The sequence below is a fragment of the Cajanus cajan genome, chromosome 7, assembly GCF_000230855.2.
Source record: "Cajanus cajan strain Asha chromosome 7, NIPB_CcT2T_4, whole genome shotgun sequence".
Taxonomy (NCBI): Eukaryota; Viridiplantae; Streptophyta; class Magnoliopsida; order Fabales; family Fabaceae; genus Cajanus; species Cajanus cajan.
In genome coordinates, this window is record NC_138523.1 from 41,010,374 (window position 1) to 41,030,028 (window position 19,655).

At 37.1% G+C, this 19,655-nt stretch overlaps 1 protein-coding gene across 1 annotated transcript; it reads right to left on the reverse strand.

Annotated features, from left to right (window-relative positions):
• Window positions 1–16: 16 nt before the first annotated feature.
• Window positions 17–19,000, reverse strand: SPI (BEACH-DOMAIN HOMOLOG A1). The gene is made up of 20 exons (XM_029274477.2): window positions 18,600–19,000; window positions 18,194–18,498; window positions 16,972–17,041; window positions 16,799–16,884; window positions 15,989–16,124; window positions 15,848–15,904; window positions 15,463–15,642; window positions 14,928–15,119; window positions 14,739–14,804; window positions 13,198–13,312; window positions 11,426–12,594; window positions 10,515–11,214; window positions 10,342–10,444; window positions 9,131–10,242; window positions 7,379–9,029; window positions 4,152–7,208; window positions 3,427–3,735; window positions 2,732–3,038; window positions 2,485–2,631; window positions 17–1,794 (listed from the first exon to the last, which is right to left on the reverse strand). The coding sequence occupies exons 2-20, from the start codon at window positions 18,379–18,381 to the stop codon at window positions 625–627; spliced, it is 10,815 nt and encodes a 3,604-aa protein (XP_029130310.1). The 5' UTR covers window positions 18,382–18,498; window positions 18,600–19,000; the 3' UTR covers window positions 17–624.
• Window positions 19,001–19,655: the final 655 nt, after the last annotated feature.

Sequence of the window (19,655 nt, forward strand, 5' to 3'; positions counted from 1 at the left end):
CCAGCCAAGAAGCAAATAACTAAATGGGAGGAATATTCAGAAAAAATGTACAAATCACAGGCAATTTCCTTGTTTTCTTTGAGGGGCTCAATAAAAGAAATGCCCCAATGGAAAAAGAATTTCCGAGAAAGGATTGCACTCATCCCATTCCCACGACCATACCTCATATTGGGCCTATCATTGCAATCACAATCCATTTCACCACTAGCCTTTTACTATACAACTTAATTACACACTACAATCACATATTTACATCAAAGAAAAAACAGTAGACTTCTCTGGCAAAATCAAAATATTCGCCGCCAGTCACCCAAAATACAAGACCGCGGGCAACATTTGCTTTCTCCTTTTCCACCTACAATCCGTCTTTCATCACAGATGCTTCACTCACCAAGTGAACTCCTTGTACTCTTACACGCATATCTTAGTTGTGCTCGCATCTTTTCTCTTACAACCTTGTTTGCTCTGTTTCAATCTGGCCAGCATTCTTTTGCAATTCTCTCCAATTATCAACATGAATCCATCTTTCTACAATTGAGATCCACTCAGAAGCCAATGTTAGGATTCAACAATTAAAGGCTGGCAAAAAGCTGAAGTCAGCAGAACGAACCCTCATTACCAGTGTCACCCCTGATTCAATGAACCTCGCAGACTTTCATCAGGCAGTGTCCAGGAAAGCAAATGCCCGTCTGAATCCCCACTCAAAAACTGTTTCAGGTCGGTTGTGAGGTGAAGGGCAGTAACTGGATGTTTATGGAACTTGAGCACTTTGCGCAGGACCAACTTGTATTCTGGTTCTTTTGCACCAAGATTTATCCCACTAGAACCAAATTTGCTAAGGGAGCTATCTGGATTGGAGCAGTGAACCATCTGCCACACCTTGACAGCTCCACTCTGATGACCTGTTGCATACCACTTTGTGTCCAACCAATCAGAAAATGTACTGCTTGTCACTGAGAGAATGGAATCAGATGGCAGTTGTGATGCTCTGATCATTGCCAGGCAATCCCCATTTATACTCCAGACAGCCAGAAGAATACCAGCTGCTGTAACAATCTCTCCGGTCAAATCATTAACAGATACTGCTGAAACTGGCGCTGTAAATTCTGGGAGCTGCCGCACAAATGCCATGGAGCTGAGATCCCATATAATAACAGTGCAATCATCCGATCCACTCACAATAAGCATGTAGGGCTGGCTAACTTGAAGGCACGTAATTTTGGCTGTGTGACCGCAAAGTGGCTTCTGCAACTTCAAGTGTCGTAAGGCTCGGGGCCCAAACTTGCTAACTCTCCATACATTAACTAGTCCATCATCACCCCCAGTAACCAGAATCTGACCATCATGGCTAACACTAGCGCACTGAACTTGATTACCTCCATGTAAATTTTCATGTGTTGAAAGAAGTTTATCTTGTTCATAGCTCATAAATCTCAAACTACGATCAGGAAAACCCCAAGCAACATATTTGGTATATGTTCTTGGTTTAAGCAAATGGTTAGTTCCAGCTATGAGAACCTTATCATTATGAGTGACAATTTGAGTAATTGGTGAAGAGCTTTTGCGAATCTCATGTGCAGCAAGATGACTGGAATGTTTAAGGGGATGAGGAGGAAGTTTTCGGTCAGTTCGCCTTTTCACATGGGGCTTGAGGAACAGTTGTTTAGGTGTCTGCCCAAAATGATTAATTTGTGCTAAAATGGATGCTTTCATTGCAGGATCAGTAACTGAGTCTATGTCTACACTCCCTTCATATGTATAATGATAGAACACATTAACTGATTCCTCAGCAGCCTGTCCATTATACAGGAAAAAAAAAAAAAAAAAAAAAAGATATCAGGAAGAGAATAGAATAAATATTCCTTAATAGAAAATGAAGGTCTATTTAGAACATTTGTTGAGAACTTATACATTGACCTAATCATCAAGATATGTCACAGTTTACTGTCATTATTGTCAATCTATGTCGAAAAGCACACATTGAAATTTGGGCCAAGGATTTTTAATTTATCAACAATAAAAGATTGGTGATCACTACAAAATCATGATTGTCAACTCAAGTAACAATGCATAAGATGGCACAATTTTAAATGCCACAAATTAATGCAATTCAGTATTCTAATATTGCACATTAAGACAATCTACAGAAAGGATGCAAATAAGACTGGGATTATACAGAAGGTGGTGCAGTGCTAGAAATTAAAACATCCCCCCCCCCCTCCCCACATTTCATAGTAAAACAAAACATCAAGACATCATTTATCATGGGAGTCCATAAAAGGCCATGTCCTACATCTAACCAGATTAGAGCCTTCCACTAAATGTGTGTAAGCAATTAAAGAAAGTGACATTAGATTGTAGAGCTAAACCTTCAACAATAGAAATGAGAGAAAAAAATAACAACGTAATAATATGATTAAAAAATTACAACAGCCAAGTAATCATGGAGGGACAAGTATCTATATTGCAAAATATGACACCCACCTTCCCTCTTTGCTTATATCCAAAAATGAGGTCTATCCAGTGATGCAAATTTTCTGAGACATAATCTGATTCAAGAGCTTCCCTGTGCTTATTAATGAACTCTCGAGCACTACCTTTGGCCCATTGAGGTAGGATGACATCCCCAACCTGAAAGAAACACCATAATAATTAAGTTTACCAGTCACTTCACCTGCATATTGATTCTCAGAGAATTACAAATAGCAAAGTATATTTGCAATAGGATAACCTTCTCGCCAGACTGTTTCTCTCCCAAGTCAAGATTGAATCTATTTTCCAAGAACTCGGGCATGTAATAAAATTCTGGAATCAATTCTTTCACATCAGAAGTGTTTCCCTTCCCAGCAGCACTTAACCAAGTGTCCCTTACGCTATTGAAAAGACGATCAGCATGATCAAATTGGCCACCCTGAAGTTTTTGATTCTCTGTACTGAATGGGGGCAGGCGGAGAAGATAGAATAGGACAATTCCAGCACTAGAATAATGAGATCCATAGTGAAACTTCGGGACCTCCGGATCATCCCAGCTCTCATATCTAATAAAGAATGAAACGGTTAATGTGATGCTTCAGAAGGAGATAATAACTTCTAAGATCGGGTTCCATGGTCACAATACTCTGTTTTTCTATGATTTAATTATTATTATAATATCTTGGTTTAGGGATAAGTGTATGACTTTAAATAATTTTCTTGCAAATGTAAAGATTGTTCCTACATCTGCTTCCTAGATAATATAATTCAAGCATGAGCCCCATATTTATAGTTCTTTTTGAATGGATATTAACTTTTCCGTTTGCTTCTTGAAACTCAGCATAAATTAACAAATAATCCCCAGGTAAAGCATGACTGAAAACAACACATCATATAAAATCAAAGAAAAATTGCAACATAAGAAAAAATAAAACAACATTAAAGGAGACCAACCTTTTTTTAAACTCATCTTCACCTTCAGGTGTCTGGCAGCCCATTGGTTTATCAAGCCTGCGAAATGTTTTCGGGTTGGAAAAATCAAGATTTTCACTCTCATAATCTGCAAGGACCCATGGAAAGACTGGATATTGGGTAAGATCACTATATCCACGTCCTGCCAAGGTGTTAAGATGCATGAGGTACTGGAAATTGCTTATTTCTCCATTTTGCCACCTTTTTGAAAAGGATTTTGCCATTATCTTGAAAAGACGACTACCCTCGTTGCTTTCTTGTTTGGAGGATCCTGAAATAGTTGTGTCCAACCTGATACAAGCAGACAAATTACATTAAAAAACATGAAATGGGGGAAGACATTTGCCAACAACACATGCACCAAAAAAAATGCTGTGAGAACCAAATTAGAAAACAAAAAAGCAAAGCTCAAATGTATGGTGCAATGGTAAACAACTATAAAGAACAGCACCAGAGTGTTTGTACATATTTCAAGTCCTTTGGTTTTTATGCCACAACTCATCATCAATATTGCAGCATACATGCTAAGGTCAACAACAACCAATAATATCGAAAGATATGCTTTTGCAATTGCAGTATGCATTAAAAATAGAGGGGGAGGTGAAAAGAAGAAGGGGGGGGGGGGGAGGGAGAACAAAACAAAAACAAAGAAAAGTGACTAAAAAATACACTACCAAAAACATTGTTGCCAAGGAGATAATTCTTACATGCTATTGCGAGGCAGATTTATGGCAACTAAATTTTTAAAAACTTCTTCTCTCTCTTTTTTGTGGAAAACCAAGAGATCATTACATCCATCCATGCTAAATATTTCAATGGCAACAGGACGAAGCTGGTAATCACGCTTCAAAATCTCATGAACACTATCAAGCTTCCACATACGCCAAGGATGAGGTAAGTTTCCACCATTATGTATTTTCTCCTTACCCCATGCCCCACCAATATAGGCCCATGCCCTTCCCCCAACCAATGATTTAGCTGGTGTGCTCCATGACAAAGTTGATTTGGATTGAAAATCCACACTGCCAGTAATATCTTTCCTGACACCCAAAGCCTGATCAATAACTGAAAGCTCATCTTCACATTCCTTCTCACAAAAGCAACCAGAATCATCAATGTAGAAGTTCTCAATCACATACAAACAGAATTCACCTATCAGGAATATGCCATCATGTTTGTCAAGGCCCATAACCCGTTCACAGTTATATTTAAATCGTATTTTCTCAAATGGTTCCAGAAAAGGTCTAATCAAGTATTCACCATTGTCGTGCAGTTCTTTGTCAGATTTGTCATCAGCAATCTTAACATCGTCAGTTCTCGTTGAAGAAAATTGCCTGGGAGATCCCATATCAGATCTTCCAAGTGTGCTTTCTTCTATTGGGACAGATATTGCACTAGATTTGGCACCAAGCTCAAGTGCTGAATGGAGGCTTGCTTCATTCATGCTACTTGCCTTGTCATCATTCCATTCATTCTTATCAAAAACAGCATCCTTGACACAATCCAACTTATTAAAGAAAGGTTCATCAAACAGCTCACCATCAGAACCATTCTGCTTGCCACCATCAGTCAACAGTTGAAAATAAGGTTTTGACTCTGATGCATCAGGACCATTTTCAATTTTTCCTTTAGACAACTCTGGTTTGTCTAATTCAAATTGTCCATCAAGAATATTCTGTATGGTATCAATTTTAGGTTTGCAGCATTCAAGTTTTTTCCGCATTCGATACGGACCTTCAATGGGACAAAGCTGCCATTCTGGCTCTTCAGTGAAAGAGGATTTACTTAGTGGGAATATCCCTCGTTCATGAACAAGTTGTTGTAGATGGCATTGCCACTCACTCTCGGCATGTAGAATCCATCCATACTTATCTTGCCTAACAACTCTTAACTCAGTGGACATTGCATCACGAACTAAATCCAGCGCATATCTTCGCTCATTTACCTGTTCCCAGTGTCTTAAATCCAATTTTGCAGCTTCTCGAGATTTCCTTCCCATTTCTTTCTTACGACGACCTTCCATGCCTTTGATTCTTACTCCTGGAAACTTTGCCGATCCTGCAATATACTGCACCCACATAATGCCAGCACACTGCTCCAATACCTTATTCACAACCTGCTCAGTATTTTGATACCACTCCAAAAATTCAGATAAACTTCTGGTCAATAACTTATCAAAACCACCATGGAGCACATCAAGCTGCTGCCCCTGATTAGGTCTAGAAACAAGCAAGTCTTCTAATGCGGCTCTCCTATGTACCAGAAGATACTTGAATACATCAATGGTAATATTTTGTACATTTTGTCTTTTATCACCCAGAAGCGATATCAGATTCACACACAGACAGCAATTAAGATCTGTATCGATGTTGCTGGGACAGAATATAATTCTTCTATGAGCAACCAATAACTGCAAGACTGTGCTTATGTCAATTCCTGAATCCTCTTGACAGGAAGTTGAGGACGATTTCTTTTTAGGTTCAGTAAGCAAACCCAACCGCAAAAGAAGATCATCTTCCACTATACTGACTAAGAATGGTGGGAGGAAACAATACAATATCATTCGATTAGTGTTCTTAAGAATTGAATGGATATAAGCCTCTAGCTGCTTATTTCCTCTTGAAATTGATAAGAGCCTCTTTCCAGCAGGAGCAGCTTCTTCAATTCTACCATCCTTGTTTGCCAACTGCAACATCGATAACAAGAACTCAAGAGTTTTCAGTACTGCTGAAGGTTGAGGAAAAGCACCCATGTACACCCGATCCACTATCATCCAGCACAAAGCATCCAAATTTGATGACCAGCGAATCTTATCCAATTTTTTCTCATCTTCTTCATCATCTCGTAACAGTCGCCTTTCAAGAAAGTTTATAAATCTACTGAGGCATAGGCCTTGGAAAACTAACACAGACTCACCATCAACACATAGAGGAACACTTTCCAAGATGTTCTCTATGAGCTGTGATGCTTTGACCTGCTCTGTCACAAAATCAGAGAGTACTTCTGCAATGAAATCTAACACAGCAGTAGCTCCAGCAGAACATGGGCCGCCACCATATCCAGAATCATCTATGTCCAAAAGCAGCTTTGAGGTTACAGTAAAGTAAGCATTTTCCGAAGATGGCACTTGAGAACTAGACTTTGGATTTGAAGATGAATCAAATTCCACAGCAGACATGGAAGAATCAAAAGAAGGAGTGGCAGTTAAGGGAGACTTTGCTTCATTGTGATTTGCACTTCCCAGCCAGGATGTCAATGCAACAACTGGTGTTGAAGAAGGTGTAAGCGGAATTCTAGAACTGGACTTTTCTGAAAAATCGGGAGAATCCAGTGCAGCAAAAGATGCTGAACTCTGAGAATCTGTCAGTTGGAGAATTTCCAAATTGCCTTTGATACTGTGAAAGGTGAACTCATGTGCACTGGAAGCAACAGAGCCTTGATCAGCATTATCACCATCCAAGCTCTGTACAGTTTGCATATCTTCATGGATAGATTTATTTGGCTCCAGCTCAGATACAGTGAGATTAGTCTGTGATCTCTCACCAGCCAGAGTGTTTGATGGCGCAGCCATATCATCAGAACTTGTACTGACCTGCCCTTGAGGAAAGCTCCCAACACTGATGGAGGTTTTGACAGACTGATCCTGATCCAGAGGCAAGCTAGAAAATGTATTATGGGAACTGCATGTATCATCACAATCATTCAAGGTTTTCTCTTCTGTCACTGCAGAAAGTTCTTTAGCCATTTTAACAGCATGTGCAGCCCTGCAGGCACAAAAGGTTTAATTCGATAAAAAAAAAAGGACTCATTTCAGTTGGATTGTTGATCAGGTAAGTAAGTAGTCAGGTAACAATTATAGTCAGAACTAAAATCAGAAAATACAAAGTAATGCAAAAAATAATGAAAGATACAGAGAGGTTATCTGATAGCAAACCTCACACAAGAAAAATATAGGTCAATGCAGCTTTCCAGAAATTCTGCACGCCTACAAACAGCAGTAAAAGGGGGGCACATCTTAGCCAGATCAACCATAAATCTTAAAACTGAAGTTGCAGCAGCAGGGGCTGAAGCCTCTCCACCCATAAGGCGAGCAGCATATGTCTTGTGCATCAAAGCTTCCCCCTGAAGCTCACCAGCCATGTCTGAATTTCCCTCTACAAGCTCAGCCACAAGGCTTGCACCAAACTGGGAAAGATTACCAGTTTGGTGAGCAAGCATTGACTGCATGCTTACTCTATCAAAAGTGGTTTTGGCCATAGCAATCACAGAATCCAGCAACTCTACAAACTTCAGTTCTGTTATACTTCCATCACTCGGCATAAGGGCATGAAAGTCCAACATGCGCACCTCTGGTAACCTTGGATAAACTGGCTTGCCAAATATCAAGCAAAATAAAATATAATAGATGTCTGGGGAATCATAGAAACTGGGTAACACCCGAACTAAACCTTGATAACCTCCACCAGTACGAAATTTAAGAGCAAATGTTGGAGAGGAAGTAAGACACACACCAAGTAGAGTCATGACCCATCTCATACTTGTGGGATGAACTGCTTCGTCAAGAAAATATGTAATTAATTTAGAGGAAACAACTTTATGCCACTGCTCAAGCAACTCTTCAGATTTAATAGTGACTTGTAGATCAATAAACATCTCTAGTAACATATTTCTGACAATTACATGTTTACCCATTGATTCTCTCAAAATTGGGCGCTGTGGAGTCAACCCCGGTGGATCAAATGTCATAATCACAAATCTAACCACATTTTCAAGTTCGGAAGATAGAAATCCATCTTCTAAAATGACCCCAAGCAGTACAACCAGTTTTTCAAGGACGGGAACTTCAACATCACCCCTTTGCAACGTCACTAGTAAATGTTGAACAAGGTTAATTCGCCTCAAAATTGTAAGATTATGATTTCTATACCAATGCATGGAAACTAAATTTTCAAGAAATCCAAGTAATGCAATTTGGATTGAAACTGGGGCAGTTACCCACAATGTCCAATCCAATAAAACATGTTCAACCATGTCTGCATTTGACAAGACAATGCAATTTGAAGTTTCAGCAGCAACATCAGTATTTTCCAGCTCTGAAATGTGACTAAATGAGTCTTTTTGCACAGAGAAATCATCCATGTCCCCATGAGTTCCAATTGAAGAATTATCATCATTAAACTTTGACAAAAAATGATCCTCAATACTGGTTTCAGGCAGAGATGCAGAAGGAGACAAAGTAGTATGAGTAATCTCGAACTTTTTTGGTTCAGAAAAAGAAGCTTCACAAGCAGCAATTTGAAAGAAGATCTCAAGAGATTGCATGTCAAATAATGACATTCTACGACGCAGAAAAAGCGCAAGCAGATGGTAGCCCCTATAAGTTTGCATGTCCTTAAGATTCTGAGGATTTTGATGAAGCGCACAGGCAAGTAGAGTTAGGGCCATGTGCAGCATATCCCTTGTTTCTGCTGCTTCAACAAGAGCAAGAACAAGTTCCATCCCACCAATAGGGCGGATAGTCTCTCCAATCACACCTTGCTTACAGATATAAATATCTCCACAGAGACGTCCAAAACGTGGAATACCTGCAATCCCCAAAATGAAAATAAAACTGAGATTGAAGAAACAACTCCAACAAGAGAAAGAAGTCAACAAAACATGTAACTTTTAAAAGTTAGTTACACACCTCCAATAGGAGAGGCAGCAGCCGACATAGGATCAACCAGATTGAGCATTGAAAAGCTACCTGACGATCGAATGAATTCCGTAGAAGTTCCATCAAATGCAAAAATAAGTTTCTTTCCTGAAAGCTGTAAAGAAAGGTTTCCAAGTCTCTCCAAATCCCAAACAATTCCACTCCCATCTGCTTTTAGATCTCCCTGCTTGCTGGTAACATCCAGTCTCTGACCATTTGCAGCCAAAGTCGAATCAGCATCTAAAGAATCTAATATGGCCATACTACCACCACCACAGGCCTGGTTAGGTACAAATTGCAAAAGATCTGTGTCCTGGAAGAGACCTCTATATCCTCTACCAAGTATGTACATAAAACAAATACAGCCTGGTGTAAGCACTTCCTCAAAAAGATAGCAAGAACGTAGTTTCCACGTCAAGTCACTAACTCTAGCATTTCCAACTGATGTCCCAATACTGACTTGCAATGGTTTACCAGGTGGGCATGGAGAATATCCTAATTTCCCAGTGTGTCTTAGCTTTCCATTTAGATAAACATACGCAAAACTAGCTTGAAACAGCCCAGCAAGAGCATTTGGTTTGCTGTGAATGACTGCAAGGTGATGCCACCTTCCTTCTTCAAGTTCTAAACCGGAAAATGATAAGAAGGAAGAGTTGCTGGTTGCTAGGGTTAGAACACCATCCTCCTGGAGATAAAGTTCTGCATAGGTTGCATTATCATTGTTAGTAGCACCAACCGAAAAAATCCTTAAGATATGCCGCTCATGCAATCCACTTGAACCAGAGCGCTTCTTGGAAGAGGCAAATTTTGAAATGTCTGATTCTTTTGATTGTGATTTTAAAAAATTACGAAACTGGAACCAACAAACAAATGAATAACCAGCGGCTGGAGGCCATGATCTTTCACCCAAGGAAACCTGAATAGCAGCATGCCCAATGTTGCTCATGTCCATCTCCACAAATGGTGCTAGAGAAATATTTTCTGAGGCCATATCTCCCGTAAGAATTAATTTTTCCATCATTTCAACAATTATATGACCTGAGTTTTTCATCCTCATTTGCAGAACATATCTAAGGAGCATACGAAGTTCCGATGCAGATAGCCTAAACAACAGAAACATATTGTTATCCGAATATACATAGAAGATTATATTAAAATGCAATAACTTTTGCACAATGTGGCAATAAGAATATGCAACCTACCTGTAAGAACCAAGGACTTCCACAATTTTCAATGCATAAGAAAGTAAAGAAGACGAACCCAGAAGAAATGGGTGGATTGTTTCCAGCAAAAGTTCCACACAACCTATTGTTAGCAGAAAAAATCAAGTGAGTATTAAAGAATTGCAAATAACAATGAACAATGTAGTACATACCTATGGACGTGAGGCTTTCCTGGTTGAAGGGACCAGCACGAGCCAACTTTTCAATCAAATCTAAAAGTTGTAACTGCACCATGGGAGTAAACAGCAACAGTGAACGAATCAGAACTCTAACAGCACCAGCATTGTAAACCCGCTCTTTATCAGGATTAATTGGACCTGATGGACTCAATAAAAGATTATGAGATGACTCATTCTCAGTTCCATTTGATTTTATCAAACCTTCTGATGCTAAGAAAGGAGGAATCACTATTTCAAGGGCAAGTTCCAACATCAACTGGATGACTTGTTTTTCATGCTCCACACACAATAAGCCAGACTCACTAAGAAGTTCAATGAAAGTTTGTGATGATATAATTGCATGCAACTTCATTCTATTAACAGCATTGTCAGATACTCCAGCAGTTACAACACGCAACAAGTATGTAAACACCTTAATGTAAACGTTCAATGAAGATTGGTCCAAGTCCCCACCATCACTTTGGAACCCATGGAGTGTTGTAAGCAAAAGAGAAAAACCAGTGGCTTCACCAAAAACCTTCTGAGCAGAATTATTAACTCCAAGGACCCGCCACAGTGCTCCCATAGTGTCACATTTTGCATCAAGGGAAAGCCGGTATTGGGATCCTGAAGCACCAGTAACCATGCCGCTTTTCAAAATTTCAACCAACACACCTAATTCTTCAGGATGAACCTGGTAAAAGTTACAATCAGATAATCATCACGATGATTTCAAGTGAAACAACAGCATGAGTAATTTTGTAGGCAGGATACCCTAGACATTCAGGGCATTCAAGAATAATTGTCTTCTGATTAATGGCATGCTTACTGTGAGACAATTAATGCTCAAACCCATTCAAAATTTAAAATCAGAAAGAAAAAAAATTCAGAGAATGTCAACAAACCTGTGAGGTATCTTCAATTATAAGACATGACAATATCCTGAGAACCCCTGAACGATGTACATCAGACACTAGAAAAGGCAATATTGCAGTCACACCACTAGCTAAGCGGAATGAAGCTTGATTAGCCTCAGCTTTCTTCAATAAAGATACCATGCAGTCCCAGGCAATAGCAATTGTATCTTCAACATCAAAAATAGGGAACTTCCCAGAACCAGATTCCATAAACTTTGGTGAAGTAATAATAACATCCTTATTGTCCATATGTTTCTTGAAATTGCTTGGGCTATTTTTTCTCTCCAACAGGTCCGGGTTAAAATTTTGTTGCTCTGGACCCAAAATCCTGTGTTGCTTCAAATCATCTAGCATAACTTCCAAAACACCAACTTCTCGCAAAACTTTCTTGTACTGTTGGTCAAAGGACAAGAGTTTTACAAAGAAAGAAAGTATTGTCTGCTTCAATGTTGAGGTTATTGGCTGCTGCAACAAACAGCAGAGTGAAAGTAGCTCTTGCTCAGGAACACAATTTACAACAGTCACAGCATACTCAAGAATTTTCAAGATTATCTCTTGCAAATTGGAAGGAAAACCAGCCATATTTAGGATTAAAAGTGGAACAGTTCGTAATTGCTGACACAACTTATAGTTCTCTATGTGGCCTGAAAAAATTTTAAACAGTCTATTTAATACTTCAGCCTGCAATTTCCAGCTATTAGCTTTGAGGAGAATATCTTGTATCATCTGAACTGCTTCAAGGTCTTTAATTTTATCATTCTCCTTCTCCCATAATTCATCACCAAGCCAATCAGAAGATAAGGTGCGACTTTTGCTATGACCACCACCCTTGTTCTGAATAGATTTAGAACCCTTACCTCCATAAGTATGTGCAGACTCATTTGGTCCAGTTTGAGCTAGACTAACAAGAACATCAAGCAACCTAGATAATGTGGGTGAAAGATACTGAATGGAGGACTGTTCTTGTTCATTGGAATTTTGTCCTCTGCTATTTTGGGATCCATCTAAAGCAATATCTTGGTCATCAAACGTCTCAGAATGAGTAGATTGAAAGCCCTGATTTTTTGTCATATTGGACAGATTTAGAGTAAATTGAACCAGGAATTGATATCCATGACCATTATGTATATCCTCTCTAAGTCTGACACCAGCAGCCTCTGCAGAACCAATGTAAGAAATCAGAAGTATGCAACAGTGGCAGACATTTAAAATTAGCTAGCTACACCCATAGTAAAATGAAATACTTCCTTTGCCCCTATATATAAGACCCTTTTCACTTTTTTGTTTATCCCTTAATATAAGACCCTCTTTAATTGTGAGATGTATTAATTATATTTTCTCTAAAATATCCTTATTTAATTAATTATTCTAGACAAAAGATGATAAATGCTTGAAATTAATTGGATAAAAACTCTTTCTCTTATTAGAATTGGAGAAGATAAATAGACACATAAATATCTTTCTTCCAAACATTAAATAATCAGGTGGAAAATGATTAAATGGAAAGATAAAATGTTAATTTCAGAGATGTTACGGGTAATTTTGGAAAAGTGATTTAAATTATTGCCAAATTTAATGTTATTAACTAAATTAACTAATTTTCTTAAAGAGTGTAATTTTTTTTAAAGAGTGTAAATTAGTTGAAATGGTCTTATAATTAGTACCGGAGGTAGTACATTCAACCAGAATTTAGCCAATGATACTGTTACATTTATTGGAACCCCATTCATTCCTCTTCAGATAAAACATTTGAAAATTACCAGCTCTATATGACAATTCTACACACTTGAGTAACAAGTCAACAATGCCTACGGTATAGGCAGCATCTCCACAATCAGGATCAAAATCCTTCACTGCCAATAGAAGAACTTTTATCTGCATGGAGGAAAAATACATCACAGGATTAATTTCAAAAACATAAAATGAATTCTATAAACAATATTCTACAAAAATGATAATGCACCAAAGCCACATACAATAATTTTATGATTGATAAGAGACCTCAAGCATCATCCTAGTCAGTGGACACAGATACTTTCAAATCTCAAACAATAAGACATGATTTCTTAATAAAGTTATATATTTTTTAAGATGTGAATTGAGCACACTAGAGTTATAGGTTGGTTTACAACAATTTCAAGAACTAGATGACAAATTGACAACTTTCAGAACTGTATTTTGTTAAACGAGAAAATTTCAGCATTGATGTTTATGATTTTAAGACGATTATGTTAAGATTGCTAGATTTATGTTGAAATCAAACATATAGTGTTGGAGAGTTGATTGCTGAAGACATGTTTCTACAAGTTATAAACTGGCTAGTGCCATATTTCACAGCAAATGCCAAACTTATTCATGTAAATAGGCCAATTGCCTTGTCTTTTTTATGAATATTCAAACTGATCAAGAAAACCAAATTGACAATTCCAGAAGAGTATGGGCAACTCCTATAATTTATTTAACCAACTACTTTACATTTATTTATAGTTTCTACCCCAAAGCTAAATTGTTAGCATCCCCACCTCATGTTTATAACATTTTTTTCCAGCACACTTCCCTAAAGCTTTGTGAGGAAGGGCTTGATGTAACCTTATGGTTGTTATTGCTCTTCATTAACAAATCTGCATTTCTATTAGAGATTTCTTTTTAAACCCACAACACATTTTGTATATTTGTAATTGCATAGTATAAAGGATAATGTGATATGATTTCTTGTAAAGAGTAGAACATGTGATAGCATAGCAAACCAGTTTTCTCTTCATTTTTCAAGAGATTATAAGAAAAGAAACCAAAAGGAGATCATTTTACAACAATAAATCCTAAAAGTACACCAACCCACCCCTTGAGCCAAAGCCTAAAAGCAAAATAATAATAATCTATACATATATACTCTGTACATATAATAAAAGGGAAATCCATTTTTGGTACACATTTTTTTAGACTATTTTATCCTATAATTACCCTAAACCATGCAAACACTCCAATTGTAAACTACCCACTATTATTTAATTTTTATTATCTTTATCTTTTATTTTTTCTTTTTTAAATAGATATATAGAGACACAGTGTGCCTCTTTTCCCCTAGTAATAATAATATATAATTTAAGCTTATATTCTAGGAGACATAACACAATAATGTATCATTTCAAAGTTCAAACTAGCCCACAAACGCTGTTGAACATTGACATACCATAAAAGTGGTAAAGACAAACATAAACTGCATGATAATACAAGATCAGTTCTGTAAGACAACTTCTTTGACATACAAAAAGTATTTAAATTTGAAAGTTAAATGACATACCAAATGATGCTTACGGATGTATTTGGCTGTGCTTCCATTGTCATTTACCAAAAGAAGACCAAGTATCTAGAATTATAAGCAGCAAAAACATAAATATTCAACCATCAAACGAACAAAATCAGCTCAAGCTATACATCATTTTCAATTGTCCATTACTATTTTGACTGCAGACAATGTACCACACTTTACCTGCATAGCATGCCTGTGAAGTTGTATGCTGTGCAATGGAATAAGCCCTTCCTTATAACGAGAAAAAACAATCAAAGATCCCTTAGCAACCATTTGAAAAAGCAACTGAAGTGAATCATCCTCTATCAAACTCTGTGCTGCTGATGGATGGCTTGCTAGAGCTTTCATGATATGCACAACACTTCCCTCTACCTGAATAAGCAGAATATTTTAAAATGCAAATTAAGAAAATGCACAAAAGTGATATTGGATTATCCCAATTATTTACTCATAACCAAGTCATTTTCTTTATGGTCAATGCTCTACAGAAAGGGTTTCTACTAAGGATATATAGAGCTTATAAAAACAACAACTATAATTAAAATCTATAATTAAATGCTAATAAATTCAATTTATCAATTGCCTGCTAAGCTTTAGGTTGTCATAAACAAAGGAGGGGGGACTCTTTAAAACTTAAAACAAAATTGTTAGTTCTCCAATCATGTGGTAAAACACAAGAATAGATACTCAAGATATATGATGCAAAGAACAGAACCTCATGTCGACGATTTTGCCCAACTTCACCATCATAATCTTTTTGTAATATGAGTTTTTCTTCATGATCAATTGCACTATTTGGCCTTCGAATGTTTACATCAGGATTGAGTAGGGCATTGAGAACTTGAATGAGACAGCAAAATATCCCAGAGTCAAGTAGAGACTGTTTGTCAATAGGCTGCAAAGAAATATACACATAAAAACTACTGCTTAAACACTAATGAATAATAGCATAACAGACCAATATTAATTACACTAATATTTCCATCAAAACAAAGAACAGATGTCAGATGGAAACACAATTGTGTATTTTATGTAAGTAAAGTAACTTGTATTCTATAGCTCCTAATATAATGACTTGGCACAAAACGATTTAAGCATACCCCAGAGACAAGGATTCCCACTGATGTTAATAAATTTGCTCCTGGACTGATGCCATCCTGCATAGAAGGGAATCTCTGTAAATATTAAAAACAAATAGATAAGCAGGAAAAAAAAATCATAAAAAAATGACTAAGACAGACCTTTGTGACTTCCGAGAAAAACTTTAAAACTTGAGCAACATCCAAAGATCTTGTTTTGCTGCTGATTTTTAACTTCTCTATGTCTGTTACAAATGCTCTTCCCACAACAAAAGAGAATATATGGGTCTCAACTAACCTGTTCCCCATCAACATTACCAAAAGTCAGTTAATAAACTCTAATCACCAAGATGAATAACATAATTTAGCATTTTTGAAAATAGCATATATATCTAAGCACGAAAGATGCAATCTATATTTTTCAAAATCCTCAGAATGAAAATGAGAAGACATGAACCAGCTCTTGAGTCTATTTCATGATGATGGTATCTATAAATCTATACATTATAGAATGAGACAATTTTCCACTTTCAACCAAAAAAAACTGTCCATGTTTTAATAAAATGCTTCTAGTCTTTTGAACCAGAAAATGTATCAACCAGATATTGAAAATTCATTTGAACACCAAGAGCGCTACCACTTTAAGCCCACTTTAGTTAAAAAAAATATTACATATCACTATTTTCAACCCCACCAATGCTTATTTATACCAAAGCACTGGAATAGAACAGTTAAGCACAAAAGTACTAAGTAGCATTACTGCACCATAGACAAGCAAGGCAAATACATACAAAAGCATGTTGCAACTTCCAACTGACAGTGTAATGCATGTTAGGGTTATCATTCTACAAAACCATTAATTCAATTACTTGAGAACAAAACATTTCCCCCTACCATCCAATCACAACATCAATGTTACATATAAATTATGGTTAGCAATGCAACGAAGCTAAGGAGAAAGTATTTCTTTACATGGTAACTAACTGAGCTACATTAGAATGCTGCTTCACTAATCTACAGAAGGCATCTATACTCAAATTCAAGGCCGCTTCTTTTTCCTGCAAGGATATGAGGAAGCATCATCATCAACCAAAGCATGTTGAATCTGCATGAAAACATCAAAGAAACTAAGCAACAACAAGAACCTTCTCAGAGCTGGATGACCGAAACTCTTCCCAGAATCTCTTGAAGTCCAATTCCAGTTCATATTTGTCCCTGATTTAAAGATACAAAAGGTCATCATCCCATCTAACATCATACCGAAAAATGACATCATAAAAAACAATCCACTAAAATCAATTCTCTCCAATTATGAAACACGTAAGTACTTGAAATTAGATGCATTAAATAAAATGAATTTAATATACAGAATAATTAATATTAGACCAATCAGTAACAGAAGGCGAGAAATGTTCTGAAATATGGCTATGCTGCCATGTGGCGACAAAATCAAACATCAGCTTACATGTTCACCAATGAATGGATGCGTGAAATTAAGAACTGATGCGTTTTCATCATTTTAAACATCTTGCTAGTCTTAAATCTTCCAAATCAATAAATATGACCGTTTTGACAGCCGCAAATAACTAAATAAGCAGAGAAGACAACATGCCTAAAATTAAAATCCCCATTCCGAAACTGAGCTACACATGATGTAAAAATGATTTACCATGCCGTTAAGCTTCAATAACTAACAAAACCACCATTTGCACCATGCACCAGTACAAAACTGGAATGCTAGTAACAGAATATAAATAGTATTTAGTGAGGAAAAATAAAAGTCAACCAAATGAAGCTAGTTGCACACTCTCACACAGGATAACAAATTAAGTAACCATGTGGACAAGTTAAAACTTATCATAAAAAATGGCAATATAATGTGCAACAAAAACACAACTGTCCCCCAGTAAATGCACCGCAAATTCTACATGGTAATTTATATGATACGAAAAACACACACAAAAATTGAGCACCACAATTTAAGAACCAAGCTTTTCTCTGCCCAGTGCTATCCCTTTCTATAGCAAAAACTAATTTCAGAACAATCCTCAGCTCCTTACAACTCACATAAACATCACCTCAAAAAAGAGAAACATATTGAGGCAAACAGAAACTACTAGGATCATGTAAGTATACGCTTTGCGTTAACCAAAACCTATCCCATCCTTTCACAGTTGAAAAGACAAAAACTACAACCACCTTTCTCTATTCTCTCCTTTTTGTTAATTTCTGCGTTTACAAGCCAATGCAACACTCAAATCAAAGCCATTGCTCAAACTAAACCACAGAACTAAGAGTTGTATAAACCTAAAAAAGAAAATGATATAACAAAGTTGAAGAAAAAAAAAAAGGAGAAATATAAGCGACCTGGAAGGGGACGGAGCAGAGGATTGCGAAGCTGAGAAGACATTGTTATCGCGGGAAGAAGAGGAAGGAGGAGGAGGAGAAGCAGAAGGAGTAGCAGAGGATGGCGATTGAGTGAGGCCAACCTTCTCTTTGATGTCCTTAAGCAATGTAACCCATTTCATCGTTCTCCCTTTCGATCCTTGAAACATATGAACACCTCTCTCATCCGATGACCATTCACCAGATCCAGCAACTACCTACCACAGCCTCCGATTGTGATTTCCCTCCGAAAAGGGAAAGACCAAAACACCATTCAAACCAACCACCTCCGGAGAAAAAATCAAAACAAAAATCAAAAACGAAACGGAAGAAACAATCTGCAATTCCAGCTGCAGCAAATGCGATCAAAAATGGCAGCAAGATCTACCAGATTGAGATTCGCAGGTTCTGGATTTGTCAATTCAGTTCTTCTCTGCGTTTCGTTTTCCTGCTCCTAATTTTTTTTTAATTTTTTTTTAAATTTGGCTGTTCTTCGATCAATCTAATTTTTTCTAATTTTTCGGAAAATGTTTCGGTGGTTCGCAGCCCTAGAAAGCGGGGGGAGCTAACGAAACAACAAGAACAAAACGGTGAGTGTTGGTGTGTTTTGGAGAGAAGGAAAAAATAAATGCCAGCTTAGATTGCAAAGTGGGAAAATAAAAATAAAAATGAAAATGAAAAATGAAGAAAAGAAAAAATTAGGAAATCACGTTTTTTCTCTCTCTCTCTCTCTCTATATCTTTCGGACGGCCACTCGCACCGCGTTGTTGGATCAACAACTCTCTCTCTCTCTATTGCTCTGTGTTGGTAATATATAGTCTAATCTCTGAGTTTTTCAGTTTTCGCGCACACACACCTCGACCACGTCATCGTGGGGTCCACGAATGGAAAGGCGCCACGTGGAATCCCGTGATTGAAGGTCAATACGTGAAACCCTCGTCTCTCTCTCCACCGTCTTCTTCATAATCTTTGGTCTCCATATTGGTGTTGAATTGGATTTTATCAAACCCCTTTTAGATATTCTTCTTTTGACATTTCCTTGCCACATGGGACATGTTCTTTATAAATAATTCCTTAATCTTTTATTTTATTTCATTTGGGTCTTTTTTTCTTTTTGCTTCGTTTTCATCCCATATGCTATAACAATACTAAAATAAACTGGATCTTTGGGAAAATAAAATAAACAAATATATATATATATATAATAGAAACACACTTAATACAATGGATTTTGCGAATATTTGAGAGGCCCTTCACGTTGAGTTTATACATTTCTTAATGACAAAGCCATATAATATATAGTATATATCACGTAGCTAGGTTCCTTAGCGTTGGAGAAATGCCAATTTAACAATGAAAGAGTGGTTGCCCAATATACTTTTTTTTTTTACATTATAAAAAAATATGAGAATGTATGTTCTGTTTTCCTCTTTTGTATTTTTCG